The sequence below is a fragment of the Osmerus eperlanus genome, chromosome 5 (genome assembly GCF_963692335.1).
Source record: "Osmerus eperlanus chromosome 5, fOsmEpe2.1, whole genome shotgun sequence".
NCBI lineage: Eukaryota > Metazoa > Chordata > Actinopteri > Osmeriformes > Osmeridae > Osmerus > Osmerus eperlanus.
In genome coordinates this window covers 4,613,992-4,641,238 of record NC_085022.1, presented here as the reverse complement: position 1 = coordinate 4,641,238, position 27,247 = coordinate 4,613,992, and the positions used below count along the sequence as shown (strand labels likewise).

At 43.6% G+C, this 27,247-nt stretch overlaps 1 protein-coding gene across 2 annotated transcripts in view; it reads right to left on the bottom strand.

Annotated features, from left to right (window-relative positions):
- Positions 1-25,682, bottom strand: part of cttnbp2 (cortactin binding protein 2) — a 34,279-nt gene extending 8,597 nt beyond the window's left edge. The window contains exons 1-11 of one of the 2 annotated variants that reach the window (XM_062461289.1): positions 25,343-25,682; positions 20,036-20,143; positions 9,698-9,925; positions 5,768-7,223; positions 4,555-4,581; positions 3,791-4,000; positions 3,277-3,376; positions 2,210-2,360; positions 1,795-2,007; positions 1,515-1,632; positions 996-1,271 (exon numbers count right to left, since the gene is read on the bottom strand). In XM_062461289.1, coding sequence (XP_062317273.1) covers positions 996-1,271; positions 1,515-1,632; positions 1,795-2,007; positions 2,210-2,360; positions 3,277-3,376; positions 3,791-4,000; positions 4,555-4,581; positions 5,768-7,223; positions 9,698-9,925; positions 20,036-20,143; positions 25,343-25,423 — 2,968 coding nt within the window. In that variant the 5' untranslated portion in view covers positions 25,424-25,682. The remainder of the gene's footprint in view (positions 1-995; positions 1,272-1,514; positions 1,633-1,794; positions 2,008-2,209; positions 2,361-3,276; positions 3,377-3,790; positions 4,001-4,554; positions 4,582-5,767; positions 7,224-9,697; positions 9,926-20,035; positions 20,144-25,342) is intronic. The other variant, XM_062461290.1, reaches the window with a different exon arrangement.
- Positions 25,683-27,247: the final 1,565 nt, after the last annotated feature.

The window sequence follows — 27,247 nt, the reverse complement described above, 5'->3', positions numbered from 1 at the left end:
CAGCATTACATACTATAAACTCTACTCACAAGTATGCATACTCAAGCAAATACCACAGCCAGCCTTTAAATACAATTTTAAAACGTACCAAAAATGTAAATACAAATGGACAGGCAGGCACGCACGCACGCACACACACACACACACACACACCGCTCAAGGTGAGGACAACTCCAGAAACCATCTGGGTGTTACGGATGTGTGATCTTTCCCCCAGGTCTTCCACTCCTCTTTACCACCATCTCATCCATAATGAATACCCCATCCATCTCATCCGACTCTCCTAATTGTCCTTTATGTATTCCTAAATTTCTATAGGAAAAGTGTCATCCTTGAAGGTGGCTGGACTTTAATCTGTATACGACGATGCAAGTGATTCGGAAGGAATGTTTCAAGTGGAAATGATTCATAAAGTAAATCCCCAAATAGCTCAGAAACGAAATAATGGTAAATATATATGTAAGCTTATTGACTGTGTTACATTTCTGACTTTACTTCAATGAGAGTTTGATGACAGATAAGTGAACACAAGGTGATTCCCCAAAACACACGGTTCCGAATCTCCCACTCCTTTCACACAGGACTAAAGCACAGGAACAAGTCCTACATTCAGAATCATTCACCTCCTTCCCCTGTCAGATTGCTGACAGGGGAGGAAATTATAACTTGAACTGTAAGGATGCAATTGGGGACAGCAGCTGTTTGGACGGTGCAAAGTCTTTAAAAATAGCATGAGACACCATGGTAAACTTGGCTGTCAGACTTGTGGGGGACGCGTCTAAGATAACAGACTGAGCCTAAGAATAACCTGCCCAATGTTTGGGATATCCTTTCAAATAGCAGGCAACTCTTTTGGTAAACGTGCAGCTAGGGAAAAGGCATTAGGAACACAGACACATATAGACACACAGTTATGAAATCGTTCATGTGTTTCTGCCACAGGCTTGTGTACAAACTGCCTGCCAGCTTTTGGGCGTCTAAACGCCAGCCCTTACCTATGAGCCCTGAGGCGATGCTGGCAGGTGTGAGCCCCAGGTGTGTGTGCACGCCGTCCCTGACTTGTGCGTTGGCTGTTTGCTCTCCGCAGAGCAGCTGGAGGTGGGAGTTCAGGGCCAGGCCCAGGGCATGACTCAGCTCAGCCCAGGACGTGCCGGGGTGGACATGCACACAGCCCAGCACGCTCAAAGACACCTCTCCTGCAGGGACCTTGGGACAAAGGGGCTTTCTGATACTTTCCGGCATCTGGACACAGACAGACACTCTGTAGGAGTCTGTAGGCGGGGGAGGGGGGTCAGGGAATATAAAGACAAGGGGAGGAAGAAAGCCAGAGGACTGTGGTTACCTTAACAGATTATCAAAGTTAAAGTAGGGGAGTAAAGCAGTCCCACAAAAACAAAACAAAAATAATTACCACTAACAATGTACCCAACTGTCAGTGAAGCCCTGTATACTAGAAAAATCCCACACAGAAGCATGTGCACACGTGTCCTTGGCCTGTCTGTTCCTCTACTCACGCAGGTTCTCCAGCAGGTCTTTGCAGTCGTCCGTGGCCACGTCATGGATGGTGCGGTTCCAATTGTCTCTCCTCTCAATGTCCTGCTCGCTGTGGCTACACAGCACCTCTAGGCAGTCCTAGATACACAAAGAAATGAGCTACAAACATCAAAGTTTCAGAATAGAAAGTGTTGGAGTGTGTGTGTGGGGGGGGGGCATGTGTGTGATCCCAGGAAGAACATTTCTGAAAGCAGAGGAGGGGAATTTCCCTCTCTGTGCGTACTGTAAGAGGTGGGCTACCTTAAAGCCCCTAGCAGCAGCGATGTGGGCAGCGGTCCAGCCCTCACAGTTGGCCTGGTTTAGCACTGCACTGGACAGGACCGGGGCATGGTTGTGGAGGTTCGAGTCGGAGTTGGGGTTGTCGGTGTGGTGAAGGTCTGGGCGGCAGAGGAGGAGCCGCAGTGTGTCCACATGTCCTGAGCTGACTGCTGCGTGAAGCGCCGTGCAGCTGTCCTGTGGGTCACACACAAACGTCACATTTCCTTTTCGTGAAAATAATGTACATTTGTATCCTACACCAGATTTGGAGTGGGGCACTGCAGGACATCAAGGTTAATCCCAGGTAACGTTTGTATGGAATACAAGGTCCTTGAGGTCGGTTAAGGACAACTGGGATATTTGTGGATTTGTGGGGAAAATAATGGGAGAAACGTACGGTTGAGGCTCGTGAACTATCTGCCCCTGCGTTGAGCAGGGCCTGGACACACTCCAGCCTCCCGGCCGCGCTGGCCATGTAGAGAGGGGTCTGTCCTCCTACTGCTCCCTGGTTCACATCACTCCCAACTCCCGCTAGAACGTCAACACACCTGTTTGGTGAGAGGAGAGATGGTTACGTGAATGCACACTTTGGCTATGCCTAATAAAAGCCTAAAGCAAGTTGGATTTATTCGTTATTTCATAATTATGGAATAGGAGACGGATTCTGAATAAAGCTGTCAATGCTGACAAGTGATAGAGACCACGATTCAGTCACACTACCTTAAAGTCAACTCAACTTGGACTAGTTAGTTAACCCTAAGTCCTATATGTGGGTTGTTATGAGGGCTATCCCTAATCCTCATAAAATAAATAAAAGATAAAGTATGAATAAAACAAAGAACATAAGAGTACCGTCCAAGACTGATCTGATGGTGGCTGGAAAGTGGATCCACCTGCAAACACCTAATGTATTCCCTCTTCTATCGCTTTCCTGATTCCATATACTGTTATACTAATATACTGTTAATACTAATATACAGTGCTTAATATTCTGAAAATATCATTTAATTTGTGTGCATTGACCACGTTATTTGTGTGATTAGGCTACATTAATGTGAATATTATTACTGGAGAAAGTGGTGCTGTTTCGCCCTGGTGTTTATCCTAAAGTCCCGTTACCAAGACAAACGACAACGTAAAAGAGATGACCCTCTCTCTAAGTGAAGATGTTTGCTAGTAAGCCCATGCCTAACTTCCCCTTAGTGCAAAGTCTCCTGCATCTCAAAGGTTGGCATCTAAATCTGCCAACCTACTCAAACTTGACTTATGAGCCGAAGGATCAAAGGCCAGGTTTCCTCAAGAACCATCTTGCATCTACCTGATAACTACTGTACTTTCACAGACATACAGCTACTGGAATTGTGTGGGGAAATGCAGTGGATGGAAGAAAACACCAGTATGCAGGATATTTTGGAAAACGTTCTTTGTATGGATACAAATTGGTTGAGGGCTTCACACACTTACCTGTGGTGGCCATGAGCGGCAGCATAGTGTAAAGGAGTAAAACCGTTTTCATCAGCAACATCAGCAGTCCCCCCTGAAGTCAAAAGTAGCTTAACGCAGTCTGTGGGATGGGGGGGGAGTTAAGTGAAGTTAAGAGAAGTTAAGCCCTGTTGTCTAAATTATCTCTCCTCCAAGTGACACTGAGGTTTCACAGCTGTCTTTAATGTACTTTTGCACTTTTGATCGTCAAAACATTGCGTGCTCTCAAAGCTCACCTTGATACATCCGCACGCTGTGTGCCTGAAACTGTTTGAACCCAAGGATGTATCAAAATATTACTCAAGCATCCCACAACATGCTAAACAGGTTTACTTGCCACATCATGATCCCACATCATCGCCATAGGGTTTAACTTCAATTGCAACTAATAAAGTACTAATGAACAGAAGTAATAGTAAAAAAAAAATTCAACCCTGAATAAATCAATAGTCTTCATCAGTCCAAAATATACATAGACGGGGGTCTAGGCCAGTACCTGTGTGTCCATTTTGAGCAGCAGCAAACAAGGCAGAGGTTGGGTGGTCTTCAAGGTGAGTAGTAGTATTATCCATTGTATCTGGGTTAAGCAGCATTGACATTAAAGTGACATTTCCCTGGGAAGCAGCTTGGAGGAGCAGGGGGCGCTCGTTGTCCAGGGCAACGGGCCCACCGCAGGTTAGCGAGGGGACTAAGGAGGGACGCCAGCCTGCGAGGTGAAAGTGGAATGTGGTTATTTAGACGTGAGGAGGCCAGATCGTGGTACTGTGGAACACCTGAGATCAACGGAATGGGGATGCACAGTTGTGCAGTACAGCCTACTTTATTTACGGAATTGTTGTGGGCTTTTGGCATTGATCATGGTAACTATCTTACCAGATGCCTGCTAAACCTAACATCCATCCACTAATCTATCCATCAACCGATTCGTCATTAATTAATCATTGATCAATATAAAGATACCCAAATGATTTGACATTTGGGTATTTTGTTGCTTACATGCACACAGACACATCTAGCAGAGTGTAATAAAAGTATGTCAAAACACTATTTAAAGTGCACAATAGCAAAGAAGAAGCACAAATGTCCATATAATAATCTACCCTTGTCTACTACATGGGGAAATGCCCATGCCCACTATGACTATGGAAGGAACCTGCAAGAAAGCTAGCTAACAGCATATTTGAGTTATGATGCTTATTTGGTGTGTCTCAGGGCGTGCAGGTTAACAATGTGCAGTTTAGAGCAGAGAGAGCAGAAGACCTTCCGAGCACACCCTCGTCTGAGAGACTGAAAAGAAGAAGAGAAGGGGGAGGAAGGGGGAAGTCTAGTTCAGTATTTTAAGGACATCCGTAACGACAGCCAAAACCGTCACGCTTTCCAAAATGTCCGTCTGTGTTACAGTTTTTTTAGGCCCTGCCGTCGAGACTTACAACATTCTACCTGGCTCTTTTGAGCAGAAAACCAAATTGTCTACTTAGTGTGGGGTAGGACTATGGCTTGATTTCCAAGCAGTCTTCTGTAGAACAGCCCCAATTTACATATTTTAAGTATTTATGTGCCAAATATAATGTAAAAGAGAGTGGGGTAGCCATGTTTCAGACCAGATTAAATTTGAATAATGTTGTTGGAAATACCTCATTTAAATCTGAATTTAAACCATCTGCAAGTAATAAATCGCAGAGCAAACATGCATATTGCTTGTTAGCCCAGCCTAGTTTTGCTGGTACTCACTTTGATATAAAAGCGACAGTTCAAACAATAATCCTAAATACAGTAAAACAGCAACCTGTAACATTGCATAAACATTTTCATAAAACATCACAAATGAGTGCAGGAGTTTGCTTGAAGAATACACAAGGGGAGATGTTAGTGGGAAGGGAGAACAGGAAGTATGCAGGGAGGAAATGGGACGTTAGGAATGGTTCGTGGCATGCGATTGGACAATGGAAGGGAGGAACAGGAGCAGCCTCTGGCATCAGCTTCAGAGAAGAGGGTTACTCATAGGAACCCTGCACACCCAAATAACCAGGAAACTGTGGAAACGCCAACAGCCTCAACACTGGGGTGTAACATGGTGCTAGGGGCTAGCCTCACATGTGACCATACCTCGGTACAGTGTTAGAGACATGGAGTCTGTGGGAACCTGAGAAGGCTGACATGACAGAACAGAAGGGCTAGAGAAAGGCACCCAAAGTGGGCAGTATCAAGTACAGAGATGAGATCTCAAGCAGTGGTTTAGAGGAATGGTGTCACATGTGTGGGAGTGACGGATAGGGTCAACTGCAAAGGGAAGAGCAAAGCTGAAGTCCACTGACCTGAATGCTATTCTGATCAGGATACATCAGTGTTTTTTTTTATCGTTTTCTGTCTGTCTTCGAGGCAAATGCTAAACGCTAGACTAGGCTAGCTAACCTGGCAAGAAAAGAGAATAGAGCAGAGAAGGGAGGCAGTGGGGATTGTGGTGCCCCTTTACCTGATGCTGTTGCCAGGGGGCTGCCTGGGGCACAAGGGCTACGAGATGGAGCACTAGCTGAGGAGGAGGAGGGGTTTACGGAGGGGATACGGACAGTGGTGGCGGCGCTGGCAATGGGGGGGCACTCTGCACATGCTGCCGGGAGTGGTGGCCCCCTCGGTCCCCCCGCTATGGGGGGACTGGCACCCACCTGAGACGCGGTCAGGGCTGGGACCAGGTCCAGTGCCGGTTTGGGCGGCAGCTGGGGCGTGGCCGGCTTTAGCCCCGTCCCGGGGGAGCGGCTGCCATCCCCTATCAATTTGATAGGCGGGTGAGGGGGAGAAGGGGTTTGGGAGAGGCCTGGTTTTTTGGGTGGGATGGGCGGCGGGTTGCCCCGATCGATCCTGGCCACAGTGGGCGACTTGTGGCCGATCTGGGAGTGGCCCAGGCGGCCGGGGAAAGAGCCCCCCTCGGAGGTGGAGTGGGGCAAGCCTGGGCGCAGCGCGCCCGCGCCTCCAACCGGAGGACTGGTGAAGCGCGACAGGACCTGCGTGACGGTGTGGCGCGCCTGTTGCTTGGCGGCAAAGTTGTCGCGGTTGGTGGGGGAGAGGTCCCGCACGGGTGGGCTCTGGGAGACTGCGCCGTTCTGGTCCTGCTCCTGGAACTTGTAGCGGGCGGCCTGGACGCGCGGGCTCACCCCAGTGGGCAGGCCGTGGGGCAGCGTCTGCCCCTCGCCTCCGTTCTCCGCTTGAGGCAGCACTGCTGAGCTGCTGTGGGCCAGCCCCCGGCCCGCCCCGGCAGACTTGGGCAGGCTCAGACCAGCGTAGTTGGCTGGGGTGGGTTTGATCGGTATAGTGAGAGGTGTCTTCTTAGGACCCTCGGCCTCTGTTGGGGCAGGCAGGTCTACTTGGCAGGAGGCCGTCTGTGAGCTGATAGGTTCTGTGGCCACAGCGATAGAGACCATGGATTTGGGTTTGGCCGGGGGACTGGTTGCGGCAGTGGAGTCGACCATGGCTGTGGGGGTAGCAGCAGGAGGTTGGGCAGGGGCAACACCGGTGGCCACAGGAACATTTGTACCGTCCTTAACGTCGACCTGTTCTGTCCTGAGCCGCTCCACCTGCTGGCGCAGGCTCTGGCTCTCGGCCTCCTCTCGGCCCAGCCTGGCACGCAGCTGTTCCCGCTCCGTGTCAAACTCCGAGAGCTGCTTCTCCATCTTGGCCTCCATCTGCTGCCCGCGCTGCCTCTCGGCGCTCAGCTCCCCCTGCAGCTGGCCGGCCTGGCGGCTCTCCTCGTCCAGGCGGGCGGAGATCTCGTCGAAGCGCTGCGACTCCTCCACGACGCGGGTGGCGAGCTGCTTGCACTCGCGCACCAGCATCATGACGATGTGCTTGTTCTTCTCCCGCTCGTCCTTCAGCTGGGCCGTCAGCTTGCGGTGCTCCTGCTCCAGGCTCTGCAGCTGCAGCTTCTCCAGCTCCAGCTGTGATTGGAGGAGCAGACACAAGTGTTGCGTCAGGGGGTGGGTTGATATGCATGTGTGTCAGAGGGACATGCTAACGCACATGCCAAGGCATCTGCGAGCCACACACTCACGACACGCATCCTAATCCCTCATCAGACAAAGAGGATGAGGGAGGATGAGGGAGGAGGGATGAGGGAGGAGGAAGAGGGAGGAGGGATGAGGGATGAGGGATGAGGGAGGAGGGATGAGGGAGGAGGGATGAGGGAGGAGGGATGAGGGAGGAGGATGAGGGAGGAGGATGAGGGAGGAGGATGAGGGAGGAGGGATGAGGGATGAGGGAGGAGGATGAGGGAGGAGGGATTAGGGAGGAGGATGAGGGAGGAGGATGAGGAAGGAGGGATGAGGGATGAGGGAGGAGGATGAGGAAGTAGGGTGAGACCATCCAAACACACACGTTCATGTCACGTCTATGTCAGTAATCAGACAAATGTTTACCTTCCGTAAACAGAATTGTTGTTCCAAATTCAGATTTCACAATGAGAGGTTTGAATCCCAAGCAGCCTGCCCAGGGATGCACATGTTGTTTACAGTTAAGCTGTCATACGCATTTTGCTCGTGCATTGGTCAAGGGTGATTTTCTTTACTTTTAAAGATTTTTCACAAGCTTTAAATCACCCCATGAAACTAAGTTTTATACACACATATTCCACCCAATAGTTTATCTTTATGAACTGAAAATGTACCTGTATAAATGTACACACAGTAGAAATGTACAGAAATGCTCAAGAGCACTACTAACGACTAATATGCATTCTGTGATCAATACTTGTGTGGGCATGTGGAATTTGCCGGAAAAGGCCTTCATTTGGACATAATCTGTGAGTCAACAGGGGGAAAGGCCACAAAAATAACATTTTTTAAACTAGCTCTCTCACCAACAGAGATGGTAACAAACCTTCTAAATATACAAATGATTTTCGATGACTTGACACCCCCCAGGGGGACTATATCTGGAGCGGAGATGCTATTGTTAGATCTGTGTTGGCAGCCAGTGTCCACAGGCATAGTCAGGCTTTCCAAGCAATTGCCTGGCTGCACTGCTCTAACAAGTCCCAACAATGAAGTAGACCCATCTTGCTAATCCACATAGTAACACATCTCATTGCTGTACGAGACAGTAGGCGCTATATGATGACATTTTTATGAATAGGTTTTAAGAACAAAGTGAGTTTGTCGTGGCATTCTTCTCTTGCAATGCTACAGCTTCTTGGTAATAGTACAGCCCTGGTTCTATAAATGGATCACATCATTAATAATTTCTCTATTCTAGGCCCTGGAGTATAATGTACAGTACAGCAGGTTTATCATCCAGAAGGTTGATTTCCATCGACGACAACTAGAACAATTCTTTACAAACGAGGTTCCAAACGAACACATACCAAGGTGAAAAAATGAGGTAGAGGAGAGTTAGCTTTGTGGATGCTAATACTTAAACTAATGCCAATATTAAATGATATTACTTAAACAACTTATACAATAAATATGTACATTTTCAGGGTAAAAGTGACATCATCGGCATGCATGTTTCTACCTCATCAGCTGGAACCTGCTCTTTGTCTCATGATTTACTCATCACACCTTGCCATCCTTATTCCTGCACAGAGATTCACACTACCAAGGAAATCTGGTATTTAGGCTTTCAGCTTAAGACCCCATGAGGATGGTGTTTGCCTCAGGTTCACCCACCAACGTCAAAACCTGAACTATGGCTGTCCTCTCAAAGGGAAGTTGATTCTCTAAACATTTAGGGTGACTGTAACCATTTCTCGAATCAAATCTAACAGCTAGCTATAATGTCCAGTGATGTCATGATGCTGAGAACTGGTCACGAAGGCGTTTAGCTAAGTCGACATTGGAACTATTGGGTTTCCCAAAACAATATCTAATATTTCCTAACTGTCCCTCCTACAGTATATCCAAACACTTTTTATTTTCCCCTTGTTTCTTTCCTCTCCACCTCGTCTTGCTATCCAGATGTAGTCTGTCTCAATGTATTATCTAAACCCACATTACTGACTAGAGACCCAGTTGTGGCTAGTTTCTAGCATTTTGAGTTCAGGAAAAGGACAAAGGGGTCAACTGTTAAAAAGTACACATTGTCGCCAACGCATTCTCTGATTTCACACACTTAAGCCAGCATGCAAAGCATAACACCTGACAGCAAGTGACACATACACGCAATTACCTTCGCTAACAACTTGCACACATTTACACCATCCCACTCACACTCCCACTCCCACTCCCACTCTTACCAGCCTTCTCATTCATGCACACTCTTACACACTCATCCAATACCTCTGTTGGAAAAGCAGAGAGAGATAGAGAGGAACATCGAGCGTGTGTGAGAATAGACAAGGTAATCTACATGTAACTGCACTCGCACACTCGCACATCCACCTATTCCTGCACCCATCCTGTCCAGGCTCCCCTACCCTCTTCTGCCGGCTCTCAGCGGCAGCCAGCTGGGCGGACATTCTCTCCTGCATCTTCCTGCAGTGGGCCATGACCGCCTCCAGGACGGAGATGGGGCTGGAGCCTACAGGCCGGCGCTCTTTGTCCCCCCCGGGGACACACTCGAAGTCCCTCTGCAAGGCCAGGAAGGGGTCTGTCACGCTGAAGTGGCTGTAGCGCTCCTGAACGAACAACTCCTTCCGCCGTGCCTGGGAGGGCGAAGAGGAAGGAGGAGAGGGAAGAGAGGTGGAATAGAAGAGAGTGACATGAGCATGGGCTTGTTCACCAGGGAGGTCTGTTGCCCTTCTTACCATGTTCTTCAACACAATCTCAATATACAGTCGTTGATGGATCACCACATTTTATGCAAGGCAACAGAGTGGATTAGACACACAGGAATCTATCAGGTGTAAATAAAAGAAGTGCAATTGATGTCTGTAAACAGATGTTTCTCATTTCATCTGCCTGTGATTGACCGTTACAATCTACGTTACCATACTGTAACGTAAAATACTTATTGGATTCACCGTTCAGCCGCGCAGGGGAGTAAAACTGCATACATACTGTCATTGGAACATTAACAGGATATTTGGATATATATCATTTTATGTGGTTTTTGGTCAGCATTACAATTCCAAAATAGTGATTCGTTTTTATTACGAGTGATATTACACAATGTCATGAATCAGTTAGCAGGGTTATAATGTATATAAAGTAATAGAATAGCTAAATCAGTCAATTGTTTGTCAACCAAGGGTGATGGCTCTGGTTGGCTAACATTTGCCAGTCGACTCCACATGGTTAGGGTGGTGGGGGGAGGGGTGAAAGGTTGTGTTGGTGCAAAGGGAGCATTGTTTACCTGGCTAACTGGATAGCCATGTAACACTTGTCTGTTTTTTTTCTCATTTCAAAATAAATAATGCTAGCCAGCCAACTACACTTTTTTTGTGAGATTTGTATGCATCTATGAATATTTGAATTCAAGTAAGAAATTGCTTGTATTAGTTGTTTTGAGTTGAAGCATGTACTTTCGAAAAAAATCTGCAGTAAAACTGAAAAGGTTTTCTTGCGTTATAGCCATAATCATAACGGTGCTAATACATACGACTATGAATTTGACTGGATAAGAGATTGTTTTAAAACGAATTGTGTGATTTTTATTGTATTTGTAAAAACGAGACATGGCTATTTAGCCATATAGAAGAGCCATTATGGTTCTTCTGCTGTTTATTTGTAGAACTTTTGTGTTAAAAGGGACCTGTTTGTTTAGAATAAAGACATTACATTCTTCCCATTCTCCTCCCCAGGACCAAACCCCAGACATGGGATCCCTCCTGCGGCCAGATACCAATGCCACAATGTACTGAATACTAATATAATTATAATAATAGTATAAAATAACATCCCTCGCCCCCACAAGGCTGATCCGCCTTCGGCCCATCCCCAACTAAAGTTTACTTTTGATCCCTTTACAGTCTAGATTGTCATTAATGGTTCGAAGTTGTCTTGGATGAGTAAGTGATAATTATTCTCCCAAACATATTTCTTTCTTTTGCAAACTGGATTTGCACAGTGGTAGACTACTTTTAACGCTACTCACAGATGTCCCTAGCAGGTGCAGTGCCAATAACCAAGTTCCTGTGTGTGGGAATAGGCAAATTCAAATTAGCATCACTACCACGGACTAGTAGTAAACTGTAATGTTAAGTACCCAAAATTCAACGTGTAACATCTGCCGCCACACACTTTGTGTACACGCACACACACACACACAATACTTTGTGCCCAGAGGACGGTCATGAGAAAAGCCTTTAAAAGATGATCATTTGTGCCCACTCAGCCATGCAGGCTCTGGCTGCATCCACTCTACAGCGTCACAGCCCCTGTTAAATAACATGGCTGGAATGGAGGTAGGGAGAGTTTGTCTGTAGATGGATGTGCTTCAAACAGGGACATTACACAATTAAGTATTGTGAGCAAGTGGGTGGTCATGTTACCACTGAGGTTTGGTGTAATGCAATCTCAGTTGGCAGTAGTAGATAGGCTGAGCATTTGTGTGCTCACCTAACTGGAACACAACACTTATTGATTGTTTGTTATTAGTAATTGAAGCAAACTTTCTACAGGTGAACTTATACAGTTACATGAAATAAAGTTATTAATATTGTATTATGTGAAATTGCAAAAATGTCCCATATTAATAGGATACAATTGTTAAGCTGTCAAGAGCTGTCAAACATCAGAGCAGACCAAAAACTGGCTAAATGATAATAACCAGAAGAAACAAAACAGCAAACAGGTTTTCATGTAAACGTGTTGACCATCTAAAATGTGGGAAAACTGAAATGCAAGAATATTCTGGAGCCCGTCAGTGGATGTTCTGACGAAATAAAGAATAGAGAACATGGCTCGACATTAAGGCTTGTCCGCTTGTCCGGGACAAGTGGATTTTTTTGTAGGGCAAAGTGTAAGAGAAATGTACTTGCCCCACTGGACAAGTTAAAACTCAAACAAAATAAAATACCATGTTACTTCACGTTATGTGCCACTCATTACGTCTATTTTACATGTTTTATTTTACAGAATTCTGCATTAGCAAAGTATCTTGGCTTCGGCCCAAGATCTCTACAGACCATGCAGCTAATTTAATGCTCAACACTTGAATGGGGGCTTATTACTTGAAAGAGGAATAATTTACTGTGTCGTCTCAGTTAGCTACACTAGCAGGGCTTAGAAATACTGTGACTTGCTAAAGTAGGCAAATGGCTAGTAGAACATAACATTTCATAATAATTTCAGTAAATCAAGCAGCGCTGCAAGACCCAGTGAAATGTTATATACAGCTAACGTTACCAAACTAATGTTAGCTAGCATCGCTAACGACATTGGCTAACTCAACTTCGGTAGGCTATCCTCAGTATTTGCAAGCTAGATAAACTTATACTAATAATTTTGTAGACATAATGTATTTTCCACTAAATGTTGGTGTTAACTTTTTCTACAATTTCCCTTGCTACTCGGCAGAGGCTGATTTACCAAGGGATCCTTTAAAAGGTGTATACTTTACAGTTGAATATTAGCTGATATTTAACTACGTACATTTAACCGATACAAATTAAGCTAATTCTTGCTAGGTACACAGCTGCTGACGCTAGCTAACTAACGTCAACACAAAAATATATATTTTTATAAAATTATTTATCTTTACCCTGACAAGTGACTTTTGTTCATAGACAAGTGAAACGTTAAAGGTCCCATGGCATGAAAATGTCACTTTATGAGGTTATTTAACATTAATATGAGTTCCCCTATCCTGCCTTTGGTCCCCCAGTGGCTAGAAATTTTGATAAGTATAAACCAAGCCCTGGGTATCCTTCTCCTCCTTTGAGAAAATGAAAGCTCAAACGGTTCTGGAACCTTTCCCCTTATGTCGTCATAAGGGGAAAGGTTACCTCCATTTTGTCTGCTTTGCCTGCCCAGAGAATTTGGCCCGCTAATGAGAATCAGCTACGATATTGTTTTTCCCTCGAGAGACATCATGGCTTGCAAACGACCGAAGCATGGCAGTTAGCCCCGCCGCTCTCCTCCTCATAGAATTTAAAGCTACAGACACTGAAATAGCACGTCCTAAGGAAAGCTCATTTTGGGACTGCTCGTAGTGGCTGTAATTCTGCACCAAGGCTGAATTTCGGGAAAGAGACTTCAGATACAGTATTAGGGGACCACTAAGGCCTATATAAAAGCATCCAAAAACAGCATGCCATGGGACCTTTAAAGTACTTGTCCAAAGGACAAGTGCCTCAAAAAGTTAATGTCGAGCCCTGGAGAATACCAACTTGGCCCAAGATAAATATGGTGCTCCGGGGTGTTTAAACCTAATGTGAGATGAGTGACAGAAAGAGAAGAGGGAGAGTACAGACAAGGGAAGCCCAGCGTTGCCTAACAAGGGCATAATGTTTCCAGTCGCAGGCATGTGCACACTGGGATAAATACTTGGGAGCGCACATACACAAACACAGTGAAGACGCACGGTAGATGGATGGCGAATTACAAACACACAGTTGCAATTCTCATTCTGACCATTTACAGTGAGGGGGATATCATAAACAGTGCACTTACAAGGAAGAAGAGAGAGGGAGAGAGAGATGGATAGAGAGAGAATGGCAAACGGTGGACAAAATGGCCATAAATTGGTATCTTCTGGTGCAATTTACCTGGAAGTCAGTGGAACTGTGTTTATTGTATGGGTTTAATAATTGATTTAACAATGGTGTGCCAGCTTGTCCCTTGGCCAATCCTTAGCCTAGTTGAGACTGTGGTAAAAATTTCACTGGGAAAGACGTTTTATGAGTTTGAGCGAGTAAATGAGTATAAATGAGAGAGGGAAGAACACAGTATGGATGGGGGTGTAATGTGAAGGCTGAACATCAGCCATCTGGTGCTCTCCACTGGGCTTTCACAAATCCCGTCCCTAATCACATGGGATCTACCATACACGGGCCCCATATCCCACAATACACATGCATAAATGCATACACACACCATGAAGAGTGTGTTTCTGACGGTACGTCATGCCACAGTCATACAATGACCAAGCAACAATAGGCTGTACAACAGTACTTTTCAATGGGATGGCTCTGTGCTGCTTTAAGTGAAAGGGGGGAAAAAGACTTGAACTTGTATCCTTGAACTTGTAACAGTGCACACTTGTTAAATGTATTTCTGACAGTTCCTGAATTGTTGATATAACAGCACACAATTTTGCATTGTAAACAGAGTAGTTACTTAGTAGAAATACCATCCAGCAGCTCCATCAAATTGATATATAAATGTTTTATGTGCAAGTGTGCTCAAATAGATATTGAAACCATATATATTTCTATATGTAAACTGTTCATAATATGTACCCAATCATCATATATGGAATAACAGTATTTCCCTTCTATTTTCATTCAGTGTCAAAGTTTCTTTAAGGTTAAGGGTTCTTCAGGTTATTTTAGACAAACACGTATAGAAGGATGAATCTAATACATAGCATGGTTCACATACCACTCACACATTCCTTCTCCTACTGTGTGTTACTATGCAGACTAGCACTAAATGGTAGACATATGTTTTTCCCAGAATGCCCCTCAGTCGCAGTTCTCTTCATGTTTAATGAGCTCAGCTGACGGCTTAAAATTAAAGTTTGATGAAGCCCCAGATACAGTACAAACACACACATTTACTCTGACTTTCTGCTTGGTCAAAATCTATAAACTATGTATTTACATGAATGTAGACATCTAGACACACATTGTCTCTCACAACAGTGTAGACCTGAATTTGATATTTCTCTATTAGTATTGAGTAAACTGTTCTGACAATAATCCAACTATTTTAGCACCTTCAATTTTTGATATATGACATCCTAATTTCTGTAGGACTGGATCCAAATAAAACGATAAATCAGCTTCATTACAAATGTTTGAGAAGAGGCCAAATATTTTCTTAGATTCTTCAGGTCTTTTTCAAAATCGGCAAACACAGGGGTTCTGCTTCATACAGTGGAGTTAGGATGTTTACATGGATGCCAGCCATGGGCTTTAACGACACTGCAGCACCCTTTCCTATGTGAACCCCACGTGAGGATTCTCATTACATCCAACACACGTTGGACACGTGTCTCATTCACAGACAGAAAGATGGGGAGTCATGAACCAACCCATGTTAGGTTTGGATGGCGCGCTGACCCTGATGTCACATCTGTGGAGAGATCAGACAATATTCGTGCAGCATCACTCACCATTCAGCCTGACAGAGCTTGACTGCAGAAAAGAAAAGGAGCTTCCAAATACAGGAGTGACAAGCAGGTAGAATCGTAGCAAGGAAGATGGGAGGCCCAAATCCTGGCCAATTCACTTTATTAATTCATTAATTAAAAGGAATTTTGAAAAGAGCTAGGTACTAAGTAAAGGGTCTGAATACTTAAGTAAATATAATTATGTTAATATTCTGTTCATGTTTTATAAATGTGAAAAAGAAAAAACTGTCTTGAAAATATGAGGCAGTGTGGGGAATACTGAGAAAAAATGAATACATTTTAGCAAAAGACAAAGTGAATGGGTCCTTTTTCTGAATCTCTTCAAAGGCACTATTTCCCAAAAACCCTTGCACCCTCCGCATTAACTCAGTGACCCACTCTATTATAGGCTTAAGGGTACACGCTAGCTTGTTAGTTAGTAGACGGCCTGCTCACATGTTTACATGCTAGCACTGACATGGGAAGAAACTCATTGGCCAACGCAGAAACTAAAGGGCAGACGATGGCGTGCACACAATTACAGACAACCTTAAGCCCCAACAAACAATATATGGTTTCGTTCACAAACATAGGGAGGACCAGGTTAGGCAAGAGAGGGGGTCTATTTTGGTGTCCGTCTCCTATTTCATTCTGCAATCCCCGAGACACCGTCTCACGTGGAGGGGCCCTCTGTGAACACGTTCACACCCTGCTTAAATGTGATGCCATTTTACTGACATAAAACGACCAATCAACCAGCGAGGGGGGGATCAGCATCATCTCATCCACTCACAACAGACAGAAGGAGAGGAAATGGGGAGAAGAAATGGACAGACATGAAAGGAAGATGAGTAACTGGGAAGGCGGAAGATGTAGGATTGAGTGGAAAGGCAGACAGAGAGAGAGAAGGGGGGGGCTGGGGGGAGAGAGCACATCTTCCTGTGACCTACTTCATGAGCCACTCTCAGATCCCTCAGTTTCCCTTTTAGAATGGCACCCAGTCTCCTTAATGAGCACTCACCCAAACTGTGCAGCAACACCTCACACATTGAGATTACATTAAATACACTGCAATACTTCGAGTAAAACACTTTAGGAATTGCTATGTAATTAAGATGTGTTAAGTGTATGGGTTATCGAAAAAGAGTAAGAGGGAACAGTGTGGGGGAGAATTAAACGTAGTAAATGGAGTAAGTGTATGTTGTAAAGGGGCAGGTGAAGGTTGTGTTACAAAACAAGATAAATGTTAACATTCACTTACCCCTAACAAGTACAACCTCCCCCATACCAAGTTTCACTTGTGTAATTCTCCCCTCTGACTGACAGGCATTCACCTACCACCCCCCCCCCCCCCCCCCATCCCAGTCCAACTAAATAAATGCTCCACAACCAAGTTGCCCATCTTGATTCAGTATTTATGTCAGGGAGTCAGATGGCTGAGCGGTGAGGGAATCGGGCTAGTAATCCGAAGGTTGCCAGTTCGATTCCCGGTCATGCCAACTGACGTTGTGTCCTTGGGCAAGGCACTTCACCCTACTTGCCCCGGGGGAATGTCCCTGTACTTACTGTAAGTCGCTCTGGATAAGAGCGTCTGCTAAATGACTAAATGTAAATGTATGGCTCCAGCAGGCAAAAGCAAACGCACTGAGCTTTTCATATTTTTCAGTTATGCTCTGGTTGGTGTGATCTAGATAAAAAAAAGATTAGAACTTTAAATGGGTTTCAATTATAAATGTTTTAAGAGGGGAGAGGGAAGAGGGGAGAAAGAGAATATGGAAAAGCAGAAAAAGGGCAAGCCTTGAGAGAATGTAACAGGATCAATTGTTGTGGGGCATCTGTTTCTCCATGAGCCTGGAGCAGAATGGTTACCACTGTACAGTCATATGAGGGATCACATGTAATGTTAGCGCACTGTACGGATATGAGGCTACCAGTAGGGAATGTTGCTTTCCAAAATGGGCCCACTTTTAACACTTCTAAATCATTCAACAAAAGACTGACATCGATTTGTCTGGATCAGACTGCAGATCTCCCATCACTAACCACCCCTATATAAAATGTCACTGTGTATTAACTTGTACCGCTAAACTGTAATGTAGCGTAGCTTCATAGCAGTTCCTAACTACAATGTACACAAATAGCCAAATCTTCTTCTGCATCTTGAGTCCTTGTTAATTCTGTATTTTTTCTCAATAACAATCAAATAATAAGTTCTAGATCGTTCCCCTCTCTGAGGCATGTGCTTATATGAACAAGATAGCTTTAGCAAAATCCACCATCGCACACCATTATTTCTTCCCATCTTTTCATCGTAGTGATGAGGGAGGCAGAGCACCATTCAAAGCAGGTTTGAGAATATTCATTTTCCAATGGATTTTGTGGAACGCTGCGGGATCTCTTCGCTATTGAAAAGCTTCTTGTACATGAAAGCAAACACAAGGCAAACAAAAACTTGCGTTTCACCTCTCCATGGTAAACTAAATCCATATCCAACAAATTCCTGTACAGAAAGACATCGTTTTTGCTAATTAATGCTGACAGACCTGCTTTCACTATCACCAGAAAAAAAGGGGGGGGGGGTATGTGGTACAGTAATCATGTGGTTGATCTCGATTGGCTATAATCTGCTTACAATCCCTCTTCTATTTTGCCGGATGAAACAAGATACAGTGACTCGGCCAGCTTTAGCCACACAGCAATTAATTGCTGCCACCAAAGCCTCTTAACGGCCAAATACCACCAAACGATGGCCTGTAGAGCACCAAACGACACAAGAGTCTTTATCCTCTGAGGAGACCTGGACATGAACAAGTGGTGATTAAAACCAAAAAACAAGGTAAAACGTTTGTGGAAGGCCTCAAAAGAAAGTAAATTCCAATGATGACCATAACCCACCTGATGTACAAACAAGGTTTTTCCAGCACAAGTTTTTTTATTGGCGTTTGATAATATCAAGCAAACAAAACAAAAACTTGTATTGACCAAAACCCATGTGATTATGTTTGTGATTATCAGTAAAATGTCATATTGTGCCTTTAATAATCCATTCCACACCATGTCAATGTGTCCATCAAAGCCAGTTGGTAATGTAGTGGTGTTGTCAGTTTGTTCAAGTATTCTTTATTTAATCAAAAAAGTTATTGCCAGCTTACTTGGCTTACTACACTAACCAGCACTAACTATCTGTCTCGTTACTACATCTTACCAGCCTCTCATCACCTTCCTAACACCTCTCAACAAAAGCTAACCAATACCAATTCATAAAAAAGGTAACTTGCTAAATTCAAATAAGACAACAAGCAGTACATTCCTGCATTGCGCAGTGGATGTCGTTTGTAAAATAAGATGTCGACTTGTGTAGAAAGGGGACAGATATCTTCATATTGATAATAGTCAATAGTCTCCAGAAATCAACCTTTTTTTGTTTGTGACATTTTGTCTGGTGATTTAGAGGAAGGGTAGGGTGGGGGTTAGCCCAATCTTTTCTGGCCTCTTTCTCTCTCTTTCTGCCTCTCTCTCTTTCTTTCTGTCTGACAGTCTTATCTCTGGTAGAACAAACAGGGTCTTTGTGTAGGGAACAGACATCATGTCAGTAAGGAGATTTTTTCTCTCTAAGCAGAGATAGGATATCCACAAGGGAGAGAGCCAGTATGGACACCATACACCAGGGGGAAAGCAAAACAGTAAGCACAATAAGTACTACAGAGTGGATTCAAACCGAACAAAGCCTCCAAGGCCAATGCCCAGAAACTGAGCAGGGTTGACAGTAGAAACGCAATATTCACTCCCAGTTGGTAGGGACAAGGGTGTCTACAAAATACAGGACGACAGTCTATTTTAGTCTAGAAAACTGTAAAGTATTTCACATTAAGAAGCTACCAAAAAGTATATAAACAAAGTCTGAAGTAGAGCACGGTCAAAACAAGACAATTCCGACCTATATTCTACAGACTCCTACAGTGTTTCTTCAGACATGACGATCGCCACTACAACCACCCTGCTCCTCCTGCACCCCCAACAGCATCCCTGTTGCATCAACCTTCATTAAACTCTATCTTAAAAAGTACTAAGTAGCACATTTGGTGAAATTATAAGCTTCTTAGCTCAATGATAATTACAGGTTTACAACGGGGTAGAAACAGCATACTTGGGATCAGTATCTATCTATAGCTTTCGTCCATTGTATTCTGCAAGGGAGAAATACCACATGACTATTGTCAAGTCAGTATTTGGTTATTTAGCACCTTAAGACATTTCTCACTCGTTGAATAAACCCTCTTAATAGCAGCTAAAGCAACTGCAATTACAGGCTTTATCTTTGGGTAATTACTGGAGACAGATGTAAACTGGGGGCTTACTTCTGTCTGAGGTTTGCATTTCTGACAGATAAAGACTCCAAAAGAAATGACAAACGTGTATTATTTCTGGTTCTATACCAGAGACTTGTCTGTAAGGGATTGGGCTAGGTATTATTATTGCTTATGAGTGAGTGAAATATGTATCCGGTTCTATCATAATGGTGAAGTACAAGACTTACCCTCAGGGCCTCTATGACCAGATCCCGGGCCTCTAGTTCCCCCTCCATGATACTGAGCAGAGTCAGCAGCTCCGGCTTGCTCAGATTGTCCATGTTAAACTCACATCTCTGAAACACAACACACATACACACACGGAAATTATGGAATGATTGACTAAATGTATGCGTGCACGGTGACCACATTTGGTGCCAGATGTGACCAGACCACATCAAGAGATTTAAGTCAAATGTGACAAACAAAACACTGTAGGTGATTGTTCATTGTAAAGCTACTGTACGGCCTGCCATCTAACATGGTTAATATACCAATAATCTGGCTCTCCACCTGAACATATACATACATAGCCTCTACACAGTTCAGGAGGTACAGACAGCTGTTAAGGTCCAAACTCTGAGTCAATGGCATCTTCCTTGGCCGAGTCAGGCAACGTGTTTATGTGTGCTGGGGGAGTGGCTTTAACAGGGAAGGGGGTGGGATATTTTAGTATGAATCCTTTCAAACTCAAGCCACAGTTAAACTTACCTACCCTACCCATAACTGTTTGAATATTTCAGAAAAAAAAATATGTTACAACATGATTTCTGGTCTGTAGTTTCTTAAATTGTACCAGAGGACCCTTAAAAATCAAGATGGGGGAAACCCTATATTTGTCGCTTAATATATTTACATTGTTGTAATTCAACAATAAATACATTTTCTGTTTGCGTGACACATTTTGATTTGATTTAATTTGTCTCACATAACTTGGAGGTATAAAAGGTGAAATGATATCACAGCAGATAATTCAATGCTAATTTGCCCAGTTGTGGACGCAAAGGCCCATGGCTTGTGGATGACGGTAACTGAACAACTAGACACTTTTTGCAGCATCTTAAATCAATAAAAAGCTTAATCTGCCCATACAAACTAAATAAAAATATCTGTTCCCCTCGGGTAGCCGGTTTACGGGAAGCCGTGTTTGGCCAGTTTGTCTTCATTCCACAAAGCTGTGACATGCAGATCAAGACGGCTAGCCTTCTACCTGTACGTGTTATGACTTAATATAAATCCCCTTTGTTTACTCTACAGCTTAGTATAAAAAATATGCATGACTGATTTGGTGAAAAACTTGGTAATCCTACAGTCAAGAAAACAGTATGGTTACAAAGAGTTTGAGGAGCAAACACGAAGCACTGCAGCCCATAACAACATTGGTGCCATTACATATACCTAGAAATATGTAACACCAAAGGAATTAAACCATTAATAACACACATTCACAATTAAGTGGACACAATCCATCACTCCCCCTTTCTCTCCAGCGTCATTGGGCTCCTACTAGCTACAGTAAACGGTGTGACTGTCCTAGCAGTGGAGGATGATCGAAGGCTTGTAGAACACACTGCACTTCTTTAGGCCAATGCTGTTCTATAGCAAATGTTTGGTCATATTGTTTGCATAACCACCTTTAAGTAATTAGCATTTGTTGCATCTAGCAGCATTGCAGTCTTTGTCATCTCTCCTAAAATGTGCCCATACTTTATCTTCAGTTTTTTGAGAGCCATAGTAGCCACATTGACAAAGAAGTCATCATGACATGGCTAAATAGGTATTTGCAGGTCTTGGAGGTGCAGTAATCTGTACACCTACTTTCTCCAATCTAACCTTTTAAAAACGTAAAAAATGGACTGATGTCTTATTTTTTACAATTATTTGTGTGTGTGCAAAAAATGCACAGCAACCACACAGCTAATGTCAATTAAGGAGACATTCCAGAACCGATAGTGGGACAGAACATCATGGAATTCTTTTGACCAATTTGGAACCAATGCTGAGTAAAAAAACGGCTCTCAATTCACAATCCTAATCATCAATCTATAGTTGCTCTGACAAACCAATCTTAGACACGCAGAGACCCACATGTTCAGGCAGGCCTTACATTCCAAATAGCCTGTGCCATCATTCAATAAAAAATGTAAAATGACTAAATGACTAAATGTAATGTATTAAGCAATGGCCAGTGAGTTAAAAGTAGAGAATACAGTAATTAATTAATGCAGTTCTTTCCAGTCTCCAGAAATCAATTTCTGCTGCCCACTGTATTCCCCCTTCACGGTCAGGCACGCAGAGAATGGTAGGTTGGAAAGGCTTTCTTGACAGTAGAAAAAAAGGTCTTGCTGTAGTGTCATATTGCCATTGGTCTTGGTCAATATGCCCAGATAGCATTTCCCCTTTTACATTTCTGCACAGTGAGCAGGTGAGCCAGGCTAATGCTAACTTGTTCCATGAGCCGTGTGCTTTGCAGAGGGTGTGAGCACCAGTCTGGCTAGCCGTCAGAGTTTCAGCCTTCTGGAATTAATCAGGTTTGGGTCGCAGTGGGAATAACTGCTTCAAGGCCTTCAAGTGGTATTGGTTGGAAAGAGTCAAGGCAACTAGGTGTCTTGGTTAGTATTGATGCAGTAACATCTCAGGCCTACACTGCATGTACTTCTATATAAGGTGATTTGTAATGCAAGCAGGAACATCCCACAATATCACAGCTTGAATAAAGCTTCATGTCCCTTTTTATCTTTTAATGACTTAGTGTGAAAATCCATGAGTAAATTCCTTGGAGCCGACTCTGTTGGCAACATTGCCTTCATTGAGACAAAACTGTTCATTAGACTGTTCTTTAGACTTACCAAAGCCAAACTTCAGGAAGTCACTGGTAGAGTGCCATTCAGAAACATGTCACCCCTATCCAAACAGAATGGACCTTTGCTACCAAGCCCTTCACCAAAGAAACTCCCCTACTGAGGACTAACAAAACAGGGTCTTGCAGGAGTGTGCAGAGAGTAATGTGCTTCATTTAACTGAAAGTCATGGGGGGCATTCAAGTAGAAGCCCCGAGAGCACTGGCCTTACAGCACAGCTTGGGAAACATAGATATACGGTAGCTGGTAGAGCAGAGAAGGGTGCAGAACAGTCAGATAGATCTAGCTGACATGGTAGCTGGTAGAGCAGAGAAGGGTGCAGGACAGTCAGATCGAGCTGACATGGTAGCTGGTAGAGCAGAGAAGGGTGCAGGACAGTCAGATCTAGCTGACATGGTAGCTGGTAGAGCAGAGAAGGGTGCAGGACAGTCAGATCGAGCTGACATGGTAGCTGGTAGAGCAGAGAAGGGTGCAGAACAGTCAGATAGATCTAGCTGACATGGTAGCTGGTAGAGCAGAGAAGGGTGCAGGACAGTCAGATCTAGCTGACATGGTAGCTGGTAGAGCAGAGAAGGGTGCAGGACAGTCAGATCCCGCTGACATGGTAGCTGGTAGAGCAGAGAAGGGTGCAGGACAGTCAGATCAAGCTGACATGGTAGCTGGTAGAGCAGAGAAGGGTGCAGGACAGTCAGATCGAGCTGACATGGTAGCTGGTAGAGCAGAGAAGGGTGCAGGACAGTCAGATCGAGCTGACATGGTACTCCAAGCTATGCCAGCTGAGTCACTGAAACTCAGACAAATTTAGAAACGTCTCCGGTGAACACTGCCCCATCCCCCGGCACTCCCTCCCTTCATCTCTTTCTCTACTTGCACCCACCCACCTATTTTACACACATTTTAACAGTCTCTCCCCTAAATCCCTTGGGAACTCAATCTTTCCTACAGTTTGACACATTACCATTTGTAACTTTACACAAACCCAGAACAATGATTTAAAATTAGTGTGACAAACTGCAAATTGCTTGACCAAAGGTATCATTGTAAATAACTATAAAATGAAGCAGATTGGTAGCTTGGAATGACCAAATACATATAATAATGGGTATCACTATCTTTGATTGAATATGGGTTGCTTGTCATTGACTGATTAAGACTATCAATGAACCAGACTTCTTCTTCGAAATATAGACAGTTAGCAAACTGAGATTTATCTACAATAGCAGAAAATATATCGTAAAGCATGTATACGAACAACTATCAAAACTAATTGTCTAAATAATGACCAGTAGAGCTAGCTAGCTGCTTGGCTAGCTACAATGGCATTTATAAACTAACAAATCCCTTCTGTGCTGGACGGTCAATGAGGTTTATTGATAATTGCTACATGGCATGTCAATGGAGTTGCCATGGTTATAAAACAGTTTGCGGTGCAAAGGGACTGAACAGTTAATAAACTGACAACAATTCCTAAAAGGTCCAAACTTTCTTATCTTTCATGGAGCAGGTCTACCCGAGCCCTCAGACTGTGATTCTAGGCTGAGTTTACATCGAAAATATTTTGAAGTAATAAAAGGACTCAAACATCAGGTTTGCATTATCAAAACATGTGAAGGAAGGATTGCATTCTCTATTTACTGAGGCAGGGCACACTACAGGAATAGACTAATTGAGAGTTAGTGGTAAATAGTATTCTGCACTTCTAAACTGACCAACGGTCCTGGACAGGCATACAGACAGCGCTCGGCTGACAGCCCTGGACAGACAGACCAATGGAGCGAATGGGCCCATTCAAGCATTTTACAAACAGGGAAAGGTTCCATGCCCCCCCCCCTCCTGCAGGGTAACTGGCTGATTAATTTGCACAGAGGGGTAGCAAGGCAGTGCCCTAGCACATATGTTGCAACCTGTAAGGGGCTAGTGTGAGATACCACAGCTAGATGTGGCTCAGCCATGATTAGTGGAGCCTCACAAATGATTCTGTTTTTCTTACATCCTTCTATTGGTCATATACAGGTTAGACTACTAAATTGTAGCTATGTCTAGGTAAAATTGTCGAGTTCCTGTGGGATTATACCAAACGAATGATCTTTAGGCCCCAAAAGAAAGATTGGATGAATCAATGTCTCCATTTTAATTTTCACATGAAAAGCAATTTGAAATACGAGTGCGCAGCTGCCAAACAGAGAACATTCAAACATGTAAAAGGGTTATTACAAGGTGGCCTCAATACACTTGCATTTTTTTTTCAGTGACAACAATTTGGTAAGCTATTAAGAACATTTTAATTAGACAATGCATTCAGGTTCCTATCGTGTTAGAAACGTTCGTATGCCAACCACAATTTAGTGCGGCCAACGTCAGTTCCAATACACAAGAGGTGTAAAACGGGTTACAAAATAACTAACCCTGTTGATGAATTCCTGTAAAACATCATTTTGACTCTTTACAAATAACTCATAGTAACAGTCAATCACGTTCGCTACATTGTTGATTTTTTATTTATTTCAGATGTAGGACCTATGCTGTCCCAGATTAAATTGATGTTAACTAATATTTTGCCTCCTTTATGTTTAATATATTTAAGACATGCCTAAATAAACTCAATGTTAAGATGTTTTCTTCAAAATGTCTTACCCCTTCGACATTTCCAAGCACTGTGGTTGCCAGTGTTTGTATCGGAGGAGGCTGCTCCCCGCTTGTTCCCTCCGACGCCATCTTCCTACTGTAGTGGTCTGCTGGAGTAAGGGCACCACACAGAAAATAAAACAACGCATTCGGTACTGTTTAACTATTACACTGCTGAATGCAAATCACTAACGGTTGTTAAAAAAAAAACACATCAATACTGGAAACAGCGTCTCACAAATGAGACCTTGCAGTTTGTGACGCGCAGGTATAGCTGTAAGGAAGATAATTTTGGCACTAGGCGTGGACCAAGGCGTATTCCAGATGCAAAATCTCATACGCTCCTAATTTGCGGACAGCCTACTGCGCTGTCAGTAGGCTGCTGAACAGTGACCAGAGAATTTGTCTGGATAAGAAGTCATGGCTACAGTCTTTTAGTGGAATGGTTATTGTGGCCAAACCGTCCAAAATAATACACTCAATTCCAATCTCAAAGAGGTGGGTAAAGAATTACGGGTATCCCCAAAATATGAAGATACTCTGCTATAATAATTAAACATTTTCTTATGACAAGAAAAGGTCGACACAATCCCCTGGCGTTGATATGTTTGTTATACTGTAATATCCTAAAAAAGATTTCATCACATCATATGCATTTGAGAGCTCAGTGAAAAGCCTATAGATAAATACTTGATAGTAGCCTACTGGCCTCCTGATGTGCTGTTTTGGATTAGAGCACTGATCCAAGATTGGTCACTGCTGAGCAGAATGGGGTCACAGTCTATTTGGGTTAAATGGGAAATATCATAGCATTGCCACTAACCAATCATGTTTGTGAATGCTTTCAATGCCTGTCAGTGTGATGGTGGCAGTCCAGTGCAGCGTTTGAGAGAGCTGGCACAGTAAAGCCACACCATTGAATGGGAATGGAGGCTGCATTCAAACAATCAGTGTCCTATATATTTGGCATACTTTCGACAAATGATGGTAACACAGCAGTTATGTAACACTTTTTTAAGGTACTGATCATTTAACTCTGCCCTATCAACAGAACTTGTTTACTTGTTGCCACCACACCTGAAATTAAAATCCAACATACATTTCTAGATCTGACATAGAGATTCAGATGTCCTGTAGAGATAATCTCCTCCCCCATTCTAATTTTTAAAGGATATTTGTCATTAGTCTGAGATTATCGGTAAACTGTGTGGATGAGCGAGCAACTGTCACATGCTATATATTTTACTTCCATACTTTACATACTATACTATATACTATAATACATTGCAAAAAAAAATTGTAAATCAAATATGTAAATCCAGTTGGAGTTTGAAATATGTGGAGCAAAATGTCCATTTAATACATTGGCATCTTAAAATGAGTATGCCAAAACGTTTCTATTCCTTAATTGTAGACTCAGTTTGAGGTGAGAGTGCTTTCAATAAACTACAAAAAGTCAGCCATGACCTTTTGATCTGATTAGATTCTGCTGTGTGTCTGCATCTCTGATGCCAGTACACTGCCATTTTTAAGTAGCTGAATGTAGCTAGTGTTCTTGCTCACCCACTCTTAATTGAACACTGACTCACTGCCAAACCTGGATAATCATGTTTCACCTAATTGGCCAACAAGCATTTGAAGGCGCTTGTGGTGAATAGGGCCATGCCACACAATAAACTGGTCAAATGGGCTTGGCTAGGAAGTATTTGTGAATAGTCCTGGCCTTGCTTTTGGAATGGTCAAACGACATGGCTACCCTGCCTGTCTACTTTTGTTCAAAGCACATGAATGGAAAATATATTTGATTAAACAACTTTTTGTCAAGTCATGGCAGTCATTACAAACTAAATGTATTAGTTGTCTGTAGCACCACCAAGTGGTTATCTTGTATATACTCTCTTTAAAGTTCATGTG